Below are 19,355 nucleotides of genomic sequence, written 5' to 3' on the forward strand. Positions count from 1 at the left end.
TCATCCAGAAATACCCTCACATACACCCCGGGAAAACTGTTTGAGTTAAAGTCTGGGCAATGTATTGCCCATTCAAGCTGACATACAGATTAACCATCATGTAAGATGTTAATAATAGGGGACTTTGATGTGGGTTGTAGGGGAACTCTGTGCTATCTTCAGAATTTTTCTGTAAATCTAAAACTGTTATAAAAAACATTTTTTAAAATGCCAGAAAGATTTGAAACAAGAAAGATTCTCTTGCTGGCCTTGAAGTAACAAACAGCATGTTGTGAACTTCCTGAGGGAGCCCTATGGTAAGGGTCTGAGGGTGGCCTCCAGGAGCAGAGGACAGTCCCCCGCCGACAGCCAGCCAGAGGTCACGACTTCAGCCCTACCCCCTCAAGGCTCTGAATTCTGCTAACAAGCAGTGCCCTTGGAGGAGGAACCTGAGCCTCAGATGGGCCCTGTAGCCTGGTGACCCCCGATGTCGGCGAGTGAGACCTGGGCAAAGGACCAGCAACGCACACCGGGACTGCTGACCCTGGAAACACTGACATTATGAGCACACTGTTCTGAGCTGCTGGGTCTGTGACAGCTGGTTACACAGTGAGAGGAACGGATGTATCAGGTGACAACGGTGTGATGTGTTTCTGCTGTTAGGAGCAATGACAGGTCTGGGTCACATTAGGCATCATTTAATATGGTATATATTTAAGAAAAGAAAGTGTAATAAAGTTTTGTTTTCATTGCCGAAGGCGAAAGGTCAAAGCAGACAAAGGGCTTCTCTTCTGGACTTTGGTGACTGTATTTGTCAGGGTTCTACCAGAGAATCAGGACCAGCAGGATGTGTGTGTGGGGCTAGAGATGGGGAGGGGGTTGGGGGTTCCTCTAAGGAATTGGCTCATGTGGTTGTGGAGACCTGGTTGGTCCGAAATATGCAGGGTGGGCCGGCAGGCTGCGGGCCCAGACAGGAGCCTGTGGGGCTTGAGTCCAAGGGCCATCTGCTGGCAGAATTCCTTCTTGCTTGGGGAAGTCCGTGTTTGTTCTGTTAAGGCCGTGAACTGATTGAATGAGGCCCACCCGTACAGTGGAGGGTAATCTGCTTTACTCCAAGTCCACCCATTTAAATATTAATCTTGTCCAAAAATCACCTTCACAGGAACGTCCAGAATGTTTGACCCAGTATCTGGACATCATGGCCCAGCTGAGCGGACACACAGAATTAGCCGCCACACCAGAGAATGGGCGGGCTTGTGAATCACCGACAGTCCAGTGGAACCAGCGTGTCTTGGGCATGTCGCCCACGGGGAGGGCCTGTCTGGGAGCGGGGCTTCAGCGCAGTGGAGTACAGAGGTGGGCTGAGGAAGGGGCAGCTGGCCTCTCCACGTGGTCTTTACCCATGAGCTCGGAGTTTCCAGTAAATGCTGCCACATAAGAAACACTTAGTGAAAGTCTGTCTTTGTGGATAAAAGGAAGAGGCTGAGTTTTGCAGTCTGGGTGAGAGTTGGATCTTTCTGGAAGTGGGCATTTAGTTTTGAATGATATTGGAGGACGCACCCATTTTTATATCACTTGAAATGGTTCTTAAACTTGTCCGTGTATCATGGTTCCTTTGGATGGCTATTGGGACAGTCGACAGGGACCGCCGCAGCGTTTCTACCTGATTTCTAACGAATTTCCAGGTGATGCTGCTGCTGCTGGTCCAATGTTTCATGTGATGAAATAGATCTGCTATAAAATGGGAATGTTTGGGGCGCCTGGGGGGCTCAGTCAGTGGAGCACTGACTCTGGATTTCAGCTAAGTTCCTGATCTCTGGGAGGTGGGATCCGGCCCCCGTCGGGCTCTGCGCTCGGCAGGGAGTCTGCTTGTCCCTCTCCCTCTGCCTTTGTCTCTAAAATAAATACACAAATAAACACAATCTAAAATAAGTGATATCCAAGTGTTTGCATGACTGTGCAGTTTTTCAGGGTCCCTGTGCCTTGCGTCAGAGCCTGCTTTATCCAGCAGCTTCTGTGATTCCAAGTATGGACACAGGGTGGTGCCATGCGCCCACGGAGTCACCCTGGACCTTCCGGGTGCCCTGGCAGCTTTGAGTGGGAGGTTGTGTGCAGGTGGCTGGTCTCTCCTACCCCCACCCCCCTGGAGCAGTAGGGTCAGGTCCAGGGCAGAGGTAAGAATGTGCTGGGTGTGAGTGAAGGAAGGAGGTGATGGTGGAGATTCAGGTGACAGGGCTACTGGGTCTTCCCGAGCCCTTGGGAGCTCTTCCTGGAGCCACTCCTGACCAGGACAGGCTGGAACAGGCCTGGCTTGCCTTGATCCCTGGGCCCTGCTCCCTCTCCTGGTTTCTCCTGCTGTTACAGGGCACTCATCTGACCCTGCACCCTCAGAGCCTGTCACTTTCTTGTTCATTGTGGACCGCCCCGCCACTTGGTCAACACTCTTCTCCGTGGGCCATCTCATTTTCCTTACAGCTGGAGGAGGAGAGTCATTCAGGGCGCAGAGCAGTGCTCTGCGGAGGCTCAGTGTGGCCTCAGAGCCACGAAGGAAGAGGCCAGACCAGGGTCCCCACCTCAGCAGCGTCTGTGTGCTCGAGGCAGCAGGGTCTGTGTAGGGTTTGGTTTGCACAACTGGTTCCGGGGACCGAAAACCCAGCCAGGTTGAGGTCTGCATCTGCGGGTAAGGGAGCCCCAGGAGCTATGTGAGCACGGAAACAGGTCTGTACTCGGAGAGGCTGGACAGCTGAGGCTGGTGGGAGTGGATGCGAAGGCCTGAAGGTGACGCAGGGGGTGGATGGAGCTTGAGGGGGAGGCCTGGGACTTTCCTCTCCTTTGGGTCACAGTCCCCCGCCCTCCAGTCCTGGCCTTCGCCAGGGCTTCTCCATGTAGGAGGCCCCCATCTCCTTCCACTCCCGCCCCCCCCACCCCCAAGGCTGGGAGAGCTTGGGGCGGAGAAGGCCTTCCTTAGAGCCAGTCCTGGGTGGTTGGGGACAGCAGGATTTCTCTGTGAAAAAAGAAACGCTGTAGGCTGCCTGATTGATGGTCTGGCCCACGGTCTTATTCTTGACAGGACCCCGAAGGTGTAATTAAAGGTTTAGGCGGAAGGGATTATTCCAGAGGAGGGGCCGAGCCCCCCGCAGCCTGAGGCTGGCATCCGCGTGTGGGACTCAGCGTTGCCGGAGATAACATTCAGGACACACTCCCTCCTCCAGCTTCCCAGGGCTCCCTCCTCTCTGGAAAACTGAGATAAAGGAAGACCGGTGGAAAGCCCAGAAATGAGCCCCACATTTAGACCGAGTGTGGTTTCCAGGGAAGAACACATGCTAAATCACGTTTCCCATGCTGCGTGCTCAGAGCAGCAGCTCGCCGTTTCTAAGGATCATATCCGTGTTGGGGGTGACCACGGCTGAGTCTGGGCTCAGGCGGCCTCTGCCCCCCAGCTACTGGCCTGTGCCCACGCTGATCAGGTCTGGAGACAGCTGAGGAGTTCGCTCTGGGCTGTGGACTTTATCCCCGTGCATAGTAATCTAGGTCGTTCTGACAGCAGAATGAAACCCTGCCCTATTCCTTCTCGTCTGACTCAGCTGTGTGCCCCTCAAGACAGGCCAGTGCTGGCCGTGGAATGGAAACCACATGTGTCTCTCCGACTCCAGCCTGTCCACCGCCCCGACCCAACTCTCCATGTTTCCCTACCTTAACCAGCCTTCCAACAGTGAAAACCTGCCAGACGCCCACGGTTCTGTGATGACCCCAACAAAGTCCTTGCCCTCCTGGGGCTTGTATCCCTGCTCTGAAAGCAGACCATCAAGAAGGCACGTTTGAGGAGAGGTCAACGGAACAGGACCTGAAGGGTTTAAAAACACGTGGCGAACGCTCCAGTGTGGGGTGGGAGTGAGGTGTGTCTGGAAGAAGGCAGGAGGCGGGCATTAGGGTATAGGGAGCAGGCGAGGCAGGGTCAGACCACTCCGGCCTTGAAGGCCATGGAAGGGAGGCACGGGGCGCCGGGGTCGGGGGGAGGCTGAACATGGCAGTGGTAGGAGCTGGTTGCTCCCCAGGGGCCGTCCGGGCTACTGGGTGGGGCAGTGTCAGAGGACATTTTCGGGGCTGGACTGGTGAGGGTGGAGGGTCGGCTTGGTGGGGTATGGCGTTGTGGGTGACCCGGTGTGCAGTGTGAGCACCGGAGGAAAACGAGGGTGAAGCTCGGACATTCGACCTGAGCACCCGGGAAGGGAAAGTGCCGGGGACGAACCGCAGGGCCTCGGGAACTCCACCAAAGCTGGGGACAAGAGTCAGCCTCAGTACACCCTAAGTATCATGACTGATGAGCAGCGGGGGTGTCACGGCCGAAGTTGGGTCTGGAGAAGGTGGATGGAGAGATTGCACAAATCCTGGGGCTGTCAGCGATCAGGCCGGCTCTGCATGAGTCGGGAGGAAGGCCAGGGGCTCGGCATCCGGCAGCCAAGGGCAGAAGGGCTGGAGAAGCTGCTGGGGACTTGAGCATCAGACTCACCCCAGGGGCTCAGGGCCCCTGTTCTTCTGGAGGACAGTAACTGGGGTTCATAGTGAGCCACATCTGGTCCTTCCATTATCTCAGGGAAATCAGCAGCAGGGTCTCTGATAAAGGGTGTATGTGTGTGTGTGTGTGCGTCTGTGTGTGGGGGGTGTTGCTTCAGAGAGAAGGTGTGAAATCGTCTCGCAGAGCAGGAAAACACACTGTGGGTGTTTGCTGTGGGAAGAAGCGAGTAAGTCATTTTCCGCATAAATCAGGGAGGAGAGGCGGGGAGGCTCCGAGCTCACGCAGGGCAGGCGGGCAGCTCACAGACCACTTCCCCCCGGGGCCCGTGGGCATCGGGACCCAGTAATTCGGCCCTGGGAGCCTGTCCCCACAGGTGGGCCCAGAGGCAGGGTCCTAAGTGACCCCTGAACTCGCACTCGCCAAATGTCTGCTGACCTTCCCACCTCTGTTTGTCCACGGGGCAACTGTGAGGGTCTCCTCCAGGACCAAAGGCTGTCATGTCAGTGAACACAGCATAGAGGCCGCTCAGACCTACCACGTGCTGGGCCTGGGAGGAGCAGGGCGCTGGGAACAGCCAGCGTCCATCAGTTAAGAGTCAGAAGGCTGGGTAGCCCAGCCAGGAATCCCTGAGCTAGAGAATTTTAAAATAGCTCTGCATGGGGAGGTCATCTGACCCTCCAGATACTTAAGGTGCCCTCTTGACTTATGTCACTTTCCCCCTCTTGCATTCTCAAGCTCTTTGACTTCCCTACTCCTGCTTCTATGTTGAGGGTCGTGGTCACCGAGAAATGAAGGCCCTTTGCCGAGTGGGCCAAGCCTGCCTGTGCTGAGAAGAGCTCGAAGCCCCTCGGGTGCCCCAGCAGGGGTGGGGCCTGGAGGCTGCTGGACTGAGGCTGGCTCTCACCACTTCCAAGCAGGAGTCCTCTCAGCCAGGCAGCGTGACAGGAGGGGACAGCTGCAGCTCCCCCCTTGAGCTATAAAAAGCCCCAACAGCCGAGTGAGCAGAGGGCACGCCAAGCAGATACACGGAACTTAGCTGGACTCCGGGGGAGCTCGGCTCCACTATGATGCTGAGGTTACCCTGTGCCCCCAGGCTCCTGCAGGCCTCTCTGAGGGCCTGGGTGGTTCCCAAGGCACATGTCTCCACCAAGCCGGCCCGAACACCCACATCTCCCACGGTAAGTCTTCCGCTGCGGAGGGGTGCTGACCTGAGCGGTGGAGTGGGACGTCCTGCACTGTCTTGGGAGACGAGGTGGGTTTGGGGGCAGGACACAGAAGGCCAGGCTGGTAAAGGGGAGGAGGGATGTGTTCTCAAGCCTGTGGCTTCTAGAGGTGATCCTCGAGCTAGAACACAGTCCTGAGGCTGGGACACCGTTCCGACTCCAGGAAAGAGGTGCTTACATCCCTCACCTGGAGGTTAGGCTCCCAAAGCAGCTGGCAGAGTCAGTGAGGGGACGGTGGTCTCTGTTTGCAGGCCCTCACTTGCCTTCTGGCCGACGAGGGTGCTAAGAGCTAAGCTGAAAGGGCACTGGTGCGGACGCCAGCTTCACTGTCCATTCAAGGGGACGGTGGGCTGCTCTGAGGGTCTGTGAGAACACAGGCGAGAACACAGAGCTCGGTCATCCTTGGGCTCCGGGACAGCAGATAACTACCTCTGGGTTAAGCCTCAATAAAACAAGGTCTGGAAGGTCAACTGTTCAAGGTCATATCACTGGTGAAGCAAAGATCTGAACCCAGCTGAAGGGCCCAGTTCTGGGCCAACGTTGTTCTGAATCTGCTGGAAGGTGAAGTCAAGAGGAAGAACTGCATCTGACTCTGTTTGAGGGACCAGGGAGGGACGACAGGGCCCAGGCTCCGTTTCAGGAGGAATCCGAGGGGAGGGGAGGTAGCCAGGTGGGAAGGCTGGTGTGCTTGCGTGTGTGTGTGCATGTGCACACGCGGTACGGGGAGTCCATCTCCTCCTCCAGCTTCTGAGCGGGACCACCAGCCAGGGAACAGGCCCTGCCCTCTCCCTGTATGAGCGGCACCTCCACCGTCCCTTCGCCCCGCGCTGCGCCTGACATGCACACGCTGTGCCCAGGCAGGAGTTCAAGGTCGAGGCACAAGTGGCCTGGCCAGGCAGGCTCTCGGGGGCAGGGGTGATGGGAAGAGGTCCCGCGGAGAGACTGGAGCCCAGGGCGGTCAGTCTAGGTCTTTGCAGAGGCCGTGCGCATGGACGACTGCAGTAGTCCCTGCTGGTGTGGGCTCTGGGCTGAGCTGAGGGGTCCCCCAGGAGCAGAGGGGGTGGGGCAGGTCTCTCTGGACCACTGCTCTGGTGGGAAAAATCCCACCCTGCAGGGCCAGGGGACCCAGGGGCAGGTGGACAGCCTTCCTCAGTGACCCAGGAATGACCTCATGTGTCACGGACTCACACGTGCTTTCCTTGACCCAGGAGCAAGCCATTGGACTCTCTGTGATGTTCCTCAGCTTCCTGATTCCTGCAGGCTGGGTCTTATCCCACCTGGACAGCTACAAGAAAGGCTCCGCGGCGTGACGGCTCTGCAGCTCGGGCTCCAGGCGCACGACGGAGAATTGCATTAAACCCCTCCCCCACCTAGTGCTCCCTTGGTGATCGTGTGATTTGTGTACGAGCGTCCCCGTCTCTGGACACTCAGCACTGGGTGGAGGGCTGCTTGGGACACCTGGGCCCCAGAAGCCCCGGGCTGGGAGGGAGTGGGTCAGACACCTCTGTCAGAGGACAGGGGTCCCCTCGTCTGAGCCCCGTGAGACAGGACTTGCTTCCTTGGCCCCAGTGCCCTGTATGTGTTGAGCCGCCCTTTTCCCAGGGCAGGAGAGGACGGAGGCCAAACCCCCACGGAGTCCTATCTCCCGTCTCCTGCTCTCTGATCTCCCAGGCCCAGGCTTGACCTGGGAGCTAAGGCTGAGGAAACAGAACCACGAAGAGGACAAAACAAAGGCGTTTATTACATTCTCACATGACACAAGAGGTGTTCCCACTGACGGAGGTAATGGAGATGAGCCTCCAAGTGGTGTCCCCACGTGCTTTCGGGCTACTCCTTCTCATTCCTCGGGGAACATGTACACTCTTGTCTGCCTTGTCACCGGAGACCCGTGACCCCTCCCCACCGTGGGCTACGGGAGACACCCACAAAGGAGGCTTCTCTCTGTGGCCAGGCACCCTGTCAGCGACAGTCCTGCATTCACAGCAGGGAGAACAGTCCCCACCCCCACCGAGTGCAGATGTTCCTGGTGGCCACAGACGGGGAGGCGGGGGACTAAGTGAGGATGTCGTGGGCCTGGTGCTCCACCAGCATCTCCATGCTCCTCACGTCCGTGCACCAGAACTCCAGGCGGTCCTTCATCCCCTTGATCTGAGGCAGACCAGGACCACACGGGTGTTAGGATATGTAGCAACCCCAGGCATCCATCTCCAGCTAAGTCTTTAGGGCAGGACTAATCAGAGCTGGGGGAGTGGGCTGTGTGAGAGGGGGTGACCCCCGTCAATTCTTACCACAAGGACATTTAAAAAAACTTGCATGAAAGAAAACAGGCAAGAATAGAGGAGATCCACAGGGTTAAATTTCCGGCCAACACGGACAAGACGGATCTGAGCTCAGACCACAGAACTAGGAACGTATCTGACCAGAGTACCAATTTTAAGATTAAAAGGCATCGTCAGCACAACAGCACTGTAATTACGATAAGCTTTTAAATGCAGGGTTCAACCCCAAGACTTGTATTAAATTAGGCTCCCTGAAAAACCCTCCCTCCCCACAGCAGTAATACACTCCCGAAACCCCGTCGGTACTGCCTTCTTCCTACCGGGCTTCCATCCAAGCGAAACTAAGACAGCAGATACCGTCCCAACCCCCCGCCCTGGGGGTGAACGATGTGTTACCTGCTGCAGATCCAACACGCGGGGCTGCACCCAGGTCATGTGAACCCGCTTATCCACCTCGTCAATGCTGCCTTTCACCAGGCCCACCGAGAGCGCCTTCATCACCAGCAACTCCACCTGTGCAGAGAGCGGCCGACGTGAGTCACCCCAAGCAGTGCTCGTCGGAGCTCCGACCCCCCCTGGGTCCAACAACTGTACCTCGTTCACAGTGATTTTAGCACTTTTGGCAATTTCTTCAAAAGTGAGTTGTCTGTGATTGGCAGGTCGTGTGAAAGTCATCTGAAAAAAAAATTTGTTAACTATGTTTCCAAATGAAAACTGTCCGAGAACTGACCGATAAGGATGTTTTTGTCAATACTTGCTCCGAAAGTATGCCTATTCCTATCCCACAAACTGAACTCTTCCTTAACACCAGCCCTGTACGTTTATTGGGAACCGGCTTCACGCAGCTGTCCGCAATGGTTGGTATTCGCGCGCAGAGCAAGCGCTTGGGGCCGCGAGTCAGGGCTGTACGTGAGCTGGAGACCGTGTGGTGGCCCAGAAATGTACAGGCCGTTCCCTCAAGGAGCTCAGATTCTGACAGGAAAGCAGAGGAGCGTGCGGAGAGGTGCGTGCGCTGTGACGTACAACGGGGGGGGGGGAGGCTACTTCAGCCCAGACGGTCAGGGAACACCTCTCTGAGGAGGGTCATCTGAGAGGAGACGCAAATGGTCGCAGAAGACAAAAGGAAGGTGGTGGAGGGGGGTGCAGCCGGAGTGCCGCTGCGAGAGGCCTGGAGCCTGCGGGGCCCGGTGGGCTCGGCTGCAGGGTCTGGAATCTCGGTGGTTCCCGCACGCTCACCTCCATGAGGCACAGCAACTGGATCTTCCTCAGAAGCTGAGCCTCGTTGGCTGCTAAATCAGGCTGAGAAGGAGAAAGACACCAGTTACATAACCTGCACCTCGATTCTTCCTACAGACGGAAGGAAGAGAAACCCCGCACGTCCAAACACGGTATACCGCGGGGTCGCGGAGGCTCACTTTTCTCAGGGCGCCGCCAACGGCTGCATCCCCGAAAGCCCGTGCTCCCGCCTAAGGCACGCGCGAGGCGGTGGGTACTAATGCCTCAGACGCCGGGGGCAGGACCCAGGCACAGGCGCCACAAGGAGACTTTTGGCACAACAAGGCAAGGACGGACCCGCCCTGAGCAGGTCCCAGGGCACCGCCTGTGCGGTCCGCTCCGTGGAAATGGGGCCTCCCAGGAACACAGCCCCTAAGCTGCAGGGAGGCGCTCCGAGCACAAAGACGGCAGAACTTCGGAAAAAGGCAATGCCGCGAGGTCCGGCACAGGCCCGTCCACACGACCCGCACCGCTGCCCCAGGTAGCTCACGGGTTACTGCCGAGCAGAGACCAGAGACAACGGGTTCCCTGCCTCAAGCACGGAGGAACCCCTACGCCGACGCTTCTGCCACAGGGACAGCCGGGTCACTCTTCCGAGGGCCCACTGCCCCCGGACACGGCTCCTGCCACTCAGAGGCTGCTGGCAGTGCACCTCTGAAGCTCCGGCCGGCCGCCCTTCTTCCCAAGGGGCACACGTTCTCCCAGGGACCAACGCAGACTAGAAGACCGCAGAGAGCGGAGCTTGCTTCCTGCCTCTTCACAGCCCACTCACATCTACTCAGCTCCACTATGTGTGAATTCTACAAGTTTATTTTCAACTTTGAGAAAACCGAAGTTTCAGAAAAGTACAAAAACAATAATCCCCATCACTACGAACAGCTTCGTAATATTTCCTTCTAAGAATTTAAAAAATAAACTCAGTACAAAAGCTCAGGTCCTCGTTAACACCTCTTCTCCCTAGTCCGCACCTCCCAGCGGCTCCTCTCCTCGCCCGGTGCCCTCGCCCCTGCTGACCCCTTTCCCTCTACACGGCCCGACCCCACCACCCCCTGCATGGCCCACTCCCGTTCCGCACAATGGCCTCGCCTTCCCAAACCCTGGGCTCTCCCCGGCTCTCCTCACTCACTCACAGACCCTTGTCTGTTCAACAAATGCTAAAAGCTGCCACATCCTCTTCACTTGGCTACATTCGGCTTGCCCCGAAGACCAGACACAGAGCATTACTTCTTCTGGGCCCTCTGTGACACCTGTCCGCCAGATGGCACTCCCCTATCACATTCTGTTGGCAGGGCCGCGCACCACCACAGCAACGAGTGACTACCGCGACTGGCCACTTAACCCCACGCTCGATAGCAAGACTGGCCTGTCTTCGTCTCCTGTCTCCCCAGTGCCTCGGCTGTAGAGGGAGGGCGAATCCCCGGGCAGGTGCGGGCTGAAGGACAGCCAGCGACGCTGCAGGAGTGCTCAGCTGTCCTTCCCACGACTGACCTGCTGGCCCCAGGCGGTCTTCAGCGTCTGGAACCTCTCTACATTGCCGCTGTTAAAGGCATAAAGGGTGTCGATCAGCCACTGCCGGTCGGTGGTCCTCAGGGACTCCAGCACGGGGTGCATGAGCTGTGAGAAGGACAGGGTTAGCCGGCCGAGAACCGCCAGTCGCCCCCTCGCTAGGAAATCTGTGCCCAGGGTCCACTTACAAGTTCTCCAAAGTTAAAAACTCCCTCGCCAAGAAGTCCTGCTAGTCCCAGCGTGAAAGCTCTCTCCTGCTGCTCAGACACTACGGCAACAGCACACCTCCAGTGACACCCCCGTTAGGAGATCAGTCCTGTTTGGCTTTAAAAATCTCATAAAAAAGTAAAGAAACCATTCCCTGTAATGGTTCTATCACAAAGCCTTAACGTGTTTTTGTAAAAACTTTTATCTCTTTTATTGATTTTATTTTTTAGAGAGGGAAAGTGGGGAGGGGCAGAGGGAAAGCCAATCTCAAGCAGGCTCCATGCCCAGCACGGAGCCTGAAACGGGGCTCATCCCAGGGCCCCGAGATCATGACCTGAGCCCAAACCAAGAGTCGGACGTTTTCAAAGTTCTGAGCCACCCAGGTGCCCCGTTAGTCATCTCTTTTATAGCACTCGCCTAACTCAAGTTATACCTAGGACCACGTATACAGGTTTTGTGGGGAAGACATTCATTCGTTCTCTTATTTCTACCTAAGTATGTGACTCTACGTGTATTTGCAACTAACCTACTTCCTGGAAGCATCACCTCACATGTCTCGTCCCGTCACCTCATTAGCCTCTTCGGAACAGCGTGAACGTACTTCCTGTTCCCATACAATTCCCCACTCTCCTGACTGCACTCCTTGCTTTTTCCAGGATGCTTTTCTTGAGATGCAGGAACTAACACTGCAGTTCTGTGTTTAAGGAGCTGCTGGTGTCCACAGCAGCTTCCACAGTGAACCGTGAGAAACATCTCAAATGGGCTCCCACAGTCCTTGTATTTTCCCCAAGACTTATCATTCACTTTCTTTCCATTTCTCAGACCCTTGAAGGACTTTTCTAAGGTATGTGCCTGGGTCTGGTTCAGTTTTCGCTACCAGAGCCTCAGGTGCAGGGTCTCACCGCGCCCTTCAGGCTACAGAGGCCAAGGGAGACTCGAGAAGGACCAGTGAAGGGCGACAGGGCACAGCCTTGTTTTCACCTGCGCTAAACGCCCACGGCAGACCCGGGGAGGAACCGACACTGGTGCGGCTCTCTCCACCCTCTCCCACCTGGGCCTTCCTCAGCGAGGGACGCACACGCCAGAGCAACTTCTGACAGCTGCTGGCACGCCTCCAGAGCATGCTCCTTCGACAGCGACGTCCACGGCTCCACGTTACCTGGCAGATCCTTGATGTCGACACAGCCCAGAAACCGCAGGGCATCTTTGTAGTAGGCGGCGTGGTTTCCGACTGTTTGGTAGTATTTACTGGAGAGGTCGTAGAAACGGCTGTGAACGGACGTCACACCAGGGAGGCTGTTGAGCATCTCTTCCACATCCTCAATTGTTTCCTATGCGCAGAAGCAAGATCGCCCTCCTTTTTAACCGAAAGCACTTTTAAGGCAACATATGACACAAAGACTGATGGGACTATGTTAAAATGGAAAATTCAGTTCATCCAAGACACACACGAAAGAACGAAAACGAGCGACAGGCTGGGCAAAGGCACCTACGGCACACGTGACACAGCAGGGGTACGGCCCACACTCTAGGAGAAATCTTAACAAACCAACAGGAGGAAAGCGACACAAGGAAAAACGGGCCAAAGACAAGACATTAACAGGCAATTAACAGAAGTGGAGACCTGAATGGAGTGGTCACGAGAGCCCCAGTGAGACGGCCCTTCACCTCCACCAGACTGGCAGGAATTTAACAGTCTGAAAACACCACGTGTGGCCCTTTGGAAGTGCCAGTGCGGTGCCGCCGGGCAGTGCGATGCCAGGGAGTGTGCGCCATCTTGCGGAAAGGCTTGACCACACTTGGTAAAGGCGCACGGCACACACTTCATTACACCTGTGCCCTCACCTGTAGGCACATGTGTTGGTGTGATTCTGCCCGTGTATACACAAGGCACCGGGCACCGAAATGCTGGTAACTAACAGTGCTGTTCGTGACAGGAGGAAACCCTGAATCCCTTCCACAGGAGACAGATGCCCAGGCTGCGAAACAGTCACCACAGTAAAACACCCAACAGCGGCAAGAGTGAACGGCCCCGCACCAACACACAGACTCTCCAACCTCACACCGAGCCAGTAACTTAAGACAATGCCACATGTCACCTGACTCACACCCGATCCACAGAGTGTCAGGAGCCCCACAAGCATGAGGACCACCAGACCTGCGCACCAGAGCGCTGCTGGGACAGGAACGTGCTCAGAGGGCCCCACGGCTCCAACCGGGCAGTGCTGCCTCGACAAAATTCTTTCCGTAATATTTTATGGCTTTTAATAGGTCTTAAATATTTCAGAACAAAACGTAGTAAGTATGCACGCAGGACAGGACTGGGAAGCAGTTAAGAAATACGAAGTGTTCTTTTAGGACAATGAGAATACCAACACCTACCCAGTATTTTCTCAAATACTGTGGATACCATAAACCCAAACCCAAACTCAAACTCCAAACAAATGCAGGTAGTCTGGTTCAACAAGATGGACTGACCACATATAAGTTGGCCTTACAGCCACCCATTTGGTCCCCCAAATTACACTAAAATGGAAATAAGAAACAGACAGGGATTAGGAGGCAGACAGGGTGGGGAGCAGCCTGTGACCTGTCGTGGTGAGTGGGCTGACCCTGGTCCACGAGGGCCCACACGGACAGTCTGAGGCTGCCTGGACCCTCCTGCTGACAGACGTGCCCAGGGCAGTCCTCTTATGTTAAAGGGGAACAAGTCTCATAGCAGCAACTGATTCTCAGTGGTTTGGGGAAACAAAACCAAAACCAGCATGCACGCCTGCACGCACAGAATGACGGGGCAAAGAACTGTCAGCACTGGGAGTCTCAGAGAGAGGATGTGTGTGAGAGCTCTTGGTGCTGTGTTTGCAACTTTTCTATGCTTTAAAACCACTTGAAAAGGTAGAATGGACAAATAGGATTTTCCCCCTAAAACTCTAAACCACTTTGTAAACCAAAGACAAACCTCTATTATGGCAACCTTACCTTCGTGACCTGTAGGTCCCCGATGTTTAATTTTAGAGCCCCAATCGCAGTTTTACACAGGATCACTGCCTCATCGCTGCTCTTCACCTACAGACGTCAGACACAAGAGGACCTGAGAAGTGTGGGCAGGAGGCGAACAGAACATCTGCACACTGGCTCCACTTGTGTGACCAGAGACACGCTGGTCTCTGTAAGGTACGTGTGGCAAGTGTGGACACAAAACTGTAAGTCACACATGTTCTCAAGATTTGACTCAGACTTCCTATTTACCTTTTCTCGAGTCTTTTCCAGAAAAGTAAGAGCCACATTGGGATCTAGAAAAGGCAGAAGAACAATGTCAGAAGAACCACCAATAGAGTATTCTTAGAGATTAGTTCCTACCAACCACAACACAGGCGGGATAATCTTGAGGCTTACATCATACAATAGAACATAAAACGTATTTTAGAACCCGGTATTTTCTATCAAAATGTAAAAGTTCAATTATCTTGTATTTCAAAATCATTTTGATTGCCATTTGGATCTGCTCCTTTATGACACAAAGTGAGACTCACCAGTCATCTGTCTGACTACGTGAAGAATGATTTCTACCAGGGACAAAGGATTCACCCTGAAATAAAAAACACCAGTCTATGATTGTTGTTAAGCTTCAGTGTTTCATGTTTAAAGTCAAAAACTGACAAAGGTGTTTTACCTGTGTTCAAACTCACTGATGAAGTTTTCATAGAGCTGCGGAACCAGAACATGTAGCGTAAGTACAGGATGTCTTTCATTCTGCAAAATCAAACATGACCAGCAGGCCCGCCACATGGCAGGTGCTGCAGAAACGGTGGTGGAATGACTGGAGACCCACACATGGGTTTATTAACCACCAACGCATTACTGAAGAAAGCTATGACTCTTTTCCCTGGTAATTAGACCCCTGACCTTTAAGAATCTCCTAAAACAGATTATCAGTTTGAAAGACTCAGTAACCTTCCGATTTTAGAGGGCTGCAGCCGATATGACCAAATTTATTAGCCATTCAGCAAATACTCGAGTACTTACTCAGACTCTTTGCTAGATACTACAGACACAGGATACGGAAGATGAAAGTCTGGCATCCAAGGATTCCTGACCTAACAGAGCAGACTTATAAACAAATAAATGACAGGACCATGAGTTTACAATCGAAGGAAAAAACCCCTCGTGGGTGGATCTACCAAAAGGAGAGTTTCCAAAGATTATTCCAGAAATGGTGATAACTGAGTTTTAAGAAGGAAGAACATTGGAGAGCTGGACAAATCTGGAGAGGAGGCATGGAGTTGGGAGAACATTCCGGACAGGAACAAACACGCGCAAAGCACTGAAGAAACCCTGTGCTGTGTTTCAGGAGCACTTCTCAAGGGCACAAACAGTGGGAGGTACTGGGGCTTTTCCTTGTCCTGAAGGTAAGCCCGAGTCCGTGGAAACACATGACCACACGTCCACTTTACAAGCATGACTGCAGGCAGGGCGGGTAGGGTAAGGGGGGAACAGACGGAGGGACAGAGACCAGCCGAGGCTACTCGTCAAGACAGGAGTGAGTGAGTAAGAGCAGTGAGGGCAGAGGAAGGGTCCGAGAGGTTGGCTGGTCACAGGGAGGGGAACGGACAGCGACCTCGGAGGGGACTGCTGGGCAACTGGGCAAAATGGGAAGAGGAGCACCCAGACAGGGTCAGCTGGGACGCAGAGAGTCTGCGGTTCCTCAGCCATGGGTGACGAGGAAAATGTGGGGTCTGTGCACACGGAGCGTGGGATGTTATTCAGCCATAAAAAGACAACACGGATGACATCGAAAGGCGTTCTGCCTAGTGAAGTCAGTCAGACAAAGAAGGACAAACACTGTGTGACTTACTTCCACGCGAAATCTAAAAAAACTGAACTCAGATACAGAGAACAGACTGGTGGTTGCCAGAGGCAGGGGATGGGGGGGTGCAAGAAATGGCCGCAGGTGGTGAAAAGACACAGATGTCCTGTCATGAGATAATTAAGTCCTAAAGACACGCTACAGCAGTGACTCTAGTGAACCACACTGTGCTGTGCATTTGGAAGTTACCAAGAGAGCAGATCATAAAAGCTGTCATCACAGGAAGGAAGAAAGTCTAACTGGGAGACGGATGTTAGCTAGACTTACTGTGACCATTTTGCACCCCCCCAAATCATCACACTGTACATGTTAAACTAATACAGCATGACACGTCAATTACTTCTCAAAAAAACTTGGGGGGCGGTTAGAAATGCCCCTAAAGCATCAGTTAGTTATTTAAATCTGGCAACCAGCAAGGGACACCGGGGTGGCTCAGTCGGTTAAGCGTTTGTCTTTGACTCAGGTCACGATCCCAAGGTCCCGGACTGAACCCTGCATCAGGCTCCCTGCAGAATGCAGAGCCTGTTTCTCCCTCAACCTCTGCCTGCCACTCCCCCTGCTTGTGCTCTCTCTGTCAAATACATAATCTGGTACCCAGCAGAGAGCCATCTAAATCAAATGGCTTTTTCATTACAAAGGACTATTTCAAATATATCTTTTTCAGTAAGAAAGCATTCTCAACTTTTCTTATTATTTTTAAAGATTTTATTTATTTATTTGATAGAGATCACAAGCAGGCAAAGAGAGGAGGAAGCAGGCTCCCCGCTGAGCAGACAGCCTAATGTGGGGCTCGATCCCAGGACCCTGAGATCATGACCTGAGCTGAAGGCAAGAGGCTTAATCCACTGAGCCACCCAGGCACCCCTCTCAACTTTTCTGATACCCGTTATAATTTATGCAAAAACCCCTCCAAAAGTAAAAGAAACTCAAAATTACTACTGGTCACTCCAGATTCATGAACACTATGTACTGGAAGTTCTGTGGGCCGAGTCTCACCAATTTTTCAAGGTTTGCTTGCCCACTGAAACAGTAAACACCAGTCTGCTGACCTGTGTAAATTTTATGTTACATGGGGTTGAGGGAATATTTTCTGGGTAGAAAGTGATTTAAAGACAAAAAAACAAAGGATAGAGATGAAGAATCACGAATTATTCATTGTTATGACATAGAACCTTAGGGAACAAATATTAAGAAAGCTCTAATTCGTCATTTTCCTACGTAATCCAGAAGACAGAATGCCCGGCAAAATCTTTAGGTTTACCGATGAATACAAGTTCCTTTGAAGTAGTAAAATGTCAAACTGGCGGGTATAAAACACAAGAAACTCTTAGGACCCCAGGTGTAAGCTTCGCTGCGGGCACGTATAAAGTGGTGCATCCAGGGCGAGTACCTCAAGCCAACAAGAACTAGTGCTGGGCTCCAATGCAGGTGTAAATCTGATTCACTCAGAATCTGAGAGAAAGGCATCAAAGAGTAAGATGTTAAGAAAGACCTGGGGGCGGGTGTCTGTCAGGGACTACGGGGAAGGCTTGGGCAGAGAATTTTGTTTTTCTCCCCTGTTGACAAAATGCTAAAAGTGCTCACTACAGAGGACTCCCCCCTCCAGGCCTCCCCACCGCCGAGGGAAGCACAACAGAGGATCTACCTTCCACACCCCCCAAGACAAAGCAGCAGAAATCTGAGCGGAGGAGGGTGATGACGGTCACCTGTAAGACTCCTCCACTATTTCCCACACCCCCCCCCACCGACCTGAAGAGCAGTTTCCAAAAGTGCAGTACTGAAAAAGAGGGTCCACGAGCAGTAAGATCCGGGGCATCCTGGGCTAGAAGACCGCGTCTCAGGCAGCGACTTCAGAGGAAACCACACTGTATTTGAAGCTACTTGTGCCACCGACTAGCTGTGACCTGCGGCAAGTCACTCCCTCTCCGGTGTGGGCCTCCACATCACAGGAACAGGGAAACAGCAGGGCCACCTGCCCATGCTGTCGTAAGGGCGCAGCAGGGACACTGACTGTGAGGAGCTGCAGTGTATTAATGGAATGCTCACCTACTATTTTTAAAACTCCTTTACACTGGTACCATCGGACCTGGTGCGGCACATCATTTACCTTAATGAGGCCATCTCCTTGGGCAAAGCATGGGTCCTGCACAAAGTCAAGCACCTGGAGCGTCAGCTGATGCCACAACCTGAAAAAGATAAGGCCCTCAGACGGGTCAGCTGGTATCTGGGGGCAGACGCCCGGGCCCTGACAGTCCCACGAGCACCCAGCGGTGCGGCCTGGGGAACAGGAAGCCAGCCGGAGCGGGTGCTAACGGGCCTAGCTCTTCTCCCGGAGAACCCTTTCCAGACGACCTCAAGAGCTCCTGCGAGGTGGGCCTGAAAACACGGATTTGGGGTCACACACGTGTACGCAGAAATCTGGCCCCTCTACTCTATCTCGGGAAGCAGCTTCAAGTGAGCTTGTTGCCTCCACTACACGGGGTGCAGGAAGCACGAACCGGGCAGACGCTCGCACCCTCTCGGGAAGCGGCCGTCTGGAAGCCCGAGTCCGCCTTCCAAGCACGGAATGAAGCGCCGACAGCAGGAGGCTGCGGAGCGGCCCCCGACACGCGTCCATCTTGCCGGGCGCCAGGCCGCCGGCAACGCCCGCAACGACCCGCTGCCGAACCCACCCTGCGTCTACCGAGGCCCGGCCTCGGCGGCCTCGGGCGCACAAAGCCCAGCATGGGGCGCAGTGGAAGCAGGGACCACGCGAGGGCCGGCGCCGCTGAAACCCAGGGCGCGACCAGCCGCAGAAGCAACAGGGAAACACAGCGGCTCGGGGCTCCGGCCTCTCCGCTGACCCAGACGGCGCAGACCCAGCCGCGCGGCGGCGAGGCCGAGACCGGAACCGGCTGCTCACGACGCGCGGCGGCGCGACCTCGGAAAGCGCCTCTGCTCGTCCGACCGCGGTCGGGAGCCCGCCGCAGCCCCTCGGCCAGGAAGCCAGGGAGGCCTGGGCGCCCCGCGCTCCGCCTACGGCTCTGCTCCGCAGTCCCCGCGGGCCGTCGGCCCTCTCCGCCCTCAGGCACCTCGGGCCGGGCCCGCGCCCCCTCTCCGCCCTCGGGCACCTCCGGCCGGGCCCGCGCCCCCTCTCCGCCCTCAGGCACCTCCGGCCGGACCCGCGCCCCACCTCCGGCCGGGCCCGCGTCCCCTCTCCGCCCTCAGGGCCGAGCACCCTCGGCCCCTCAAGCCCCCCCCGCCCCCGGGCCCGGCGCCCTCTCTGCCCCGCTCTCCCGGCACTGGGCCCCGGGCCCTCGGCGGCGCGCTCACTTCTTCGTGTAGAGCTCCTCCAGACGGTGCCACACGGCAGCCTGGCCGGGGCCGGAGCTCTGGCTCTGCTGCAAGAAACCAGGAACGTCCTTCATGACGGCAGGAAGGCCGGGGCCGCTCGCACGACGGAGACGGTACCCGCGGGGACGGCCGCCGGAAACGCTCACTCACTTCCGGCGCCGCGGCGCGCG

General features: G+C 55.1%; 1 protein-coding gene and 1 long non-coding RNA gene across 3 annotated transcripts; one reads left to right on the forward strand and one right to left on the reverse strand.

Moving 5' to 3' along the window:
• Positions 1-4,052: 4,052 nt before the first annotated feature.
• On the forward strand, positions 4,053-7,091 carry LOC101674825. The gene is made up of 2 exons (XR_001177550.2): positions 4,053-5,673; positions 6,927-7,091. It is a non-coding gene; the product is annotated as an uncharacterized LOC101674825 (long non-coding RNA).
• Positions 7,092-7,439: 348 nt separating this feature from the next.
• PSMD13 (proteasome 26S subunit, non-ATPase 13) lies at positions 7,440-19,352 on the reverse strand. Of its 2 annotated transcripts, none has more exons than XM_004781048.3 (13): positions 19,165-19,352; positions 17,960-18,038; positions 14,659-14,693; positions 14,519-14,574; positions 14,235-14,278; positions 13,965-14,051; positions 12,145-12,316; positions 10,967-11,046; positions 10,761-10,886; positions 9,234-9,296; positions 8,592-8,672; positions 8,394-8,510; positions 7,440-7,866 (listed from the first exon to the last, which is right to left on the reverse strand). In XM_004781048.3, the coding sequence occupies exons 1-13, from the start codon at positions 19,257-19,259 to the stop codon at positions 7,771-7,773; spliced, it is 1,131 nt and encodes a 376-aa protein (XP_004781105.1). In that variant the 5' UTR covers positions 19,260-19,352; the 3' UTR covers positions 7,440-7,770. The 2 variants fall into 2 exon arrangements, with proteins under 2 accessions (XP_004781105.1, XP_012905747.1); XM_013050293.2 differs by having other exon boundaries at positions 14,659-14,738.
• Between the last annotated feature and the right edge of the window lie 3 nt (positions 19,353-19,355).

Source organism: Mustela putorius, unplaced genomic scaffold, assembly GCF_011764305.1.
Source record: "Mustela putorius furo isolate JIRA1106 unplaced genomic scaffold, ASM1176430v1.1 tig00000127_pilon_pilon_pilon, whole genome shotgun sequence".
NCBI classification, from domain to species: domain Eukaryota; kingdom Metazoa; phylum Chordata; class Mammalia; order Carnivora; family Mustelidae; genus Mustela; species Mustela putorius.

Bases quoted from the DNA above. Each gene is read 5' to 3' on its own strand.
- PSMD13 (XM_013050293.2), bottom strand. From the start codon at position 19,259: ATGAAGGACGTTCCTGGTTTCTTGCAGCAGAGCCAGAGCTCCGGCCCC. The intron at 14,052-14,234 runs GTAAATAGGAAG...TGACGTCTGTAG, and splicing joins TGGAAAAGACTCGAGAAAAG to GTGAAGAGCAGCGATGAGGC. The intron at 8,511-8,591 runs GTACAGTTGTTG...CTCTCTGCACAG, and splicing joins CTAAAATCACTGTGAACGAG to GTGGAGTTGCTGGTGATGAA.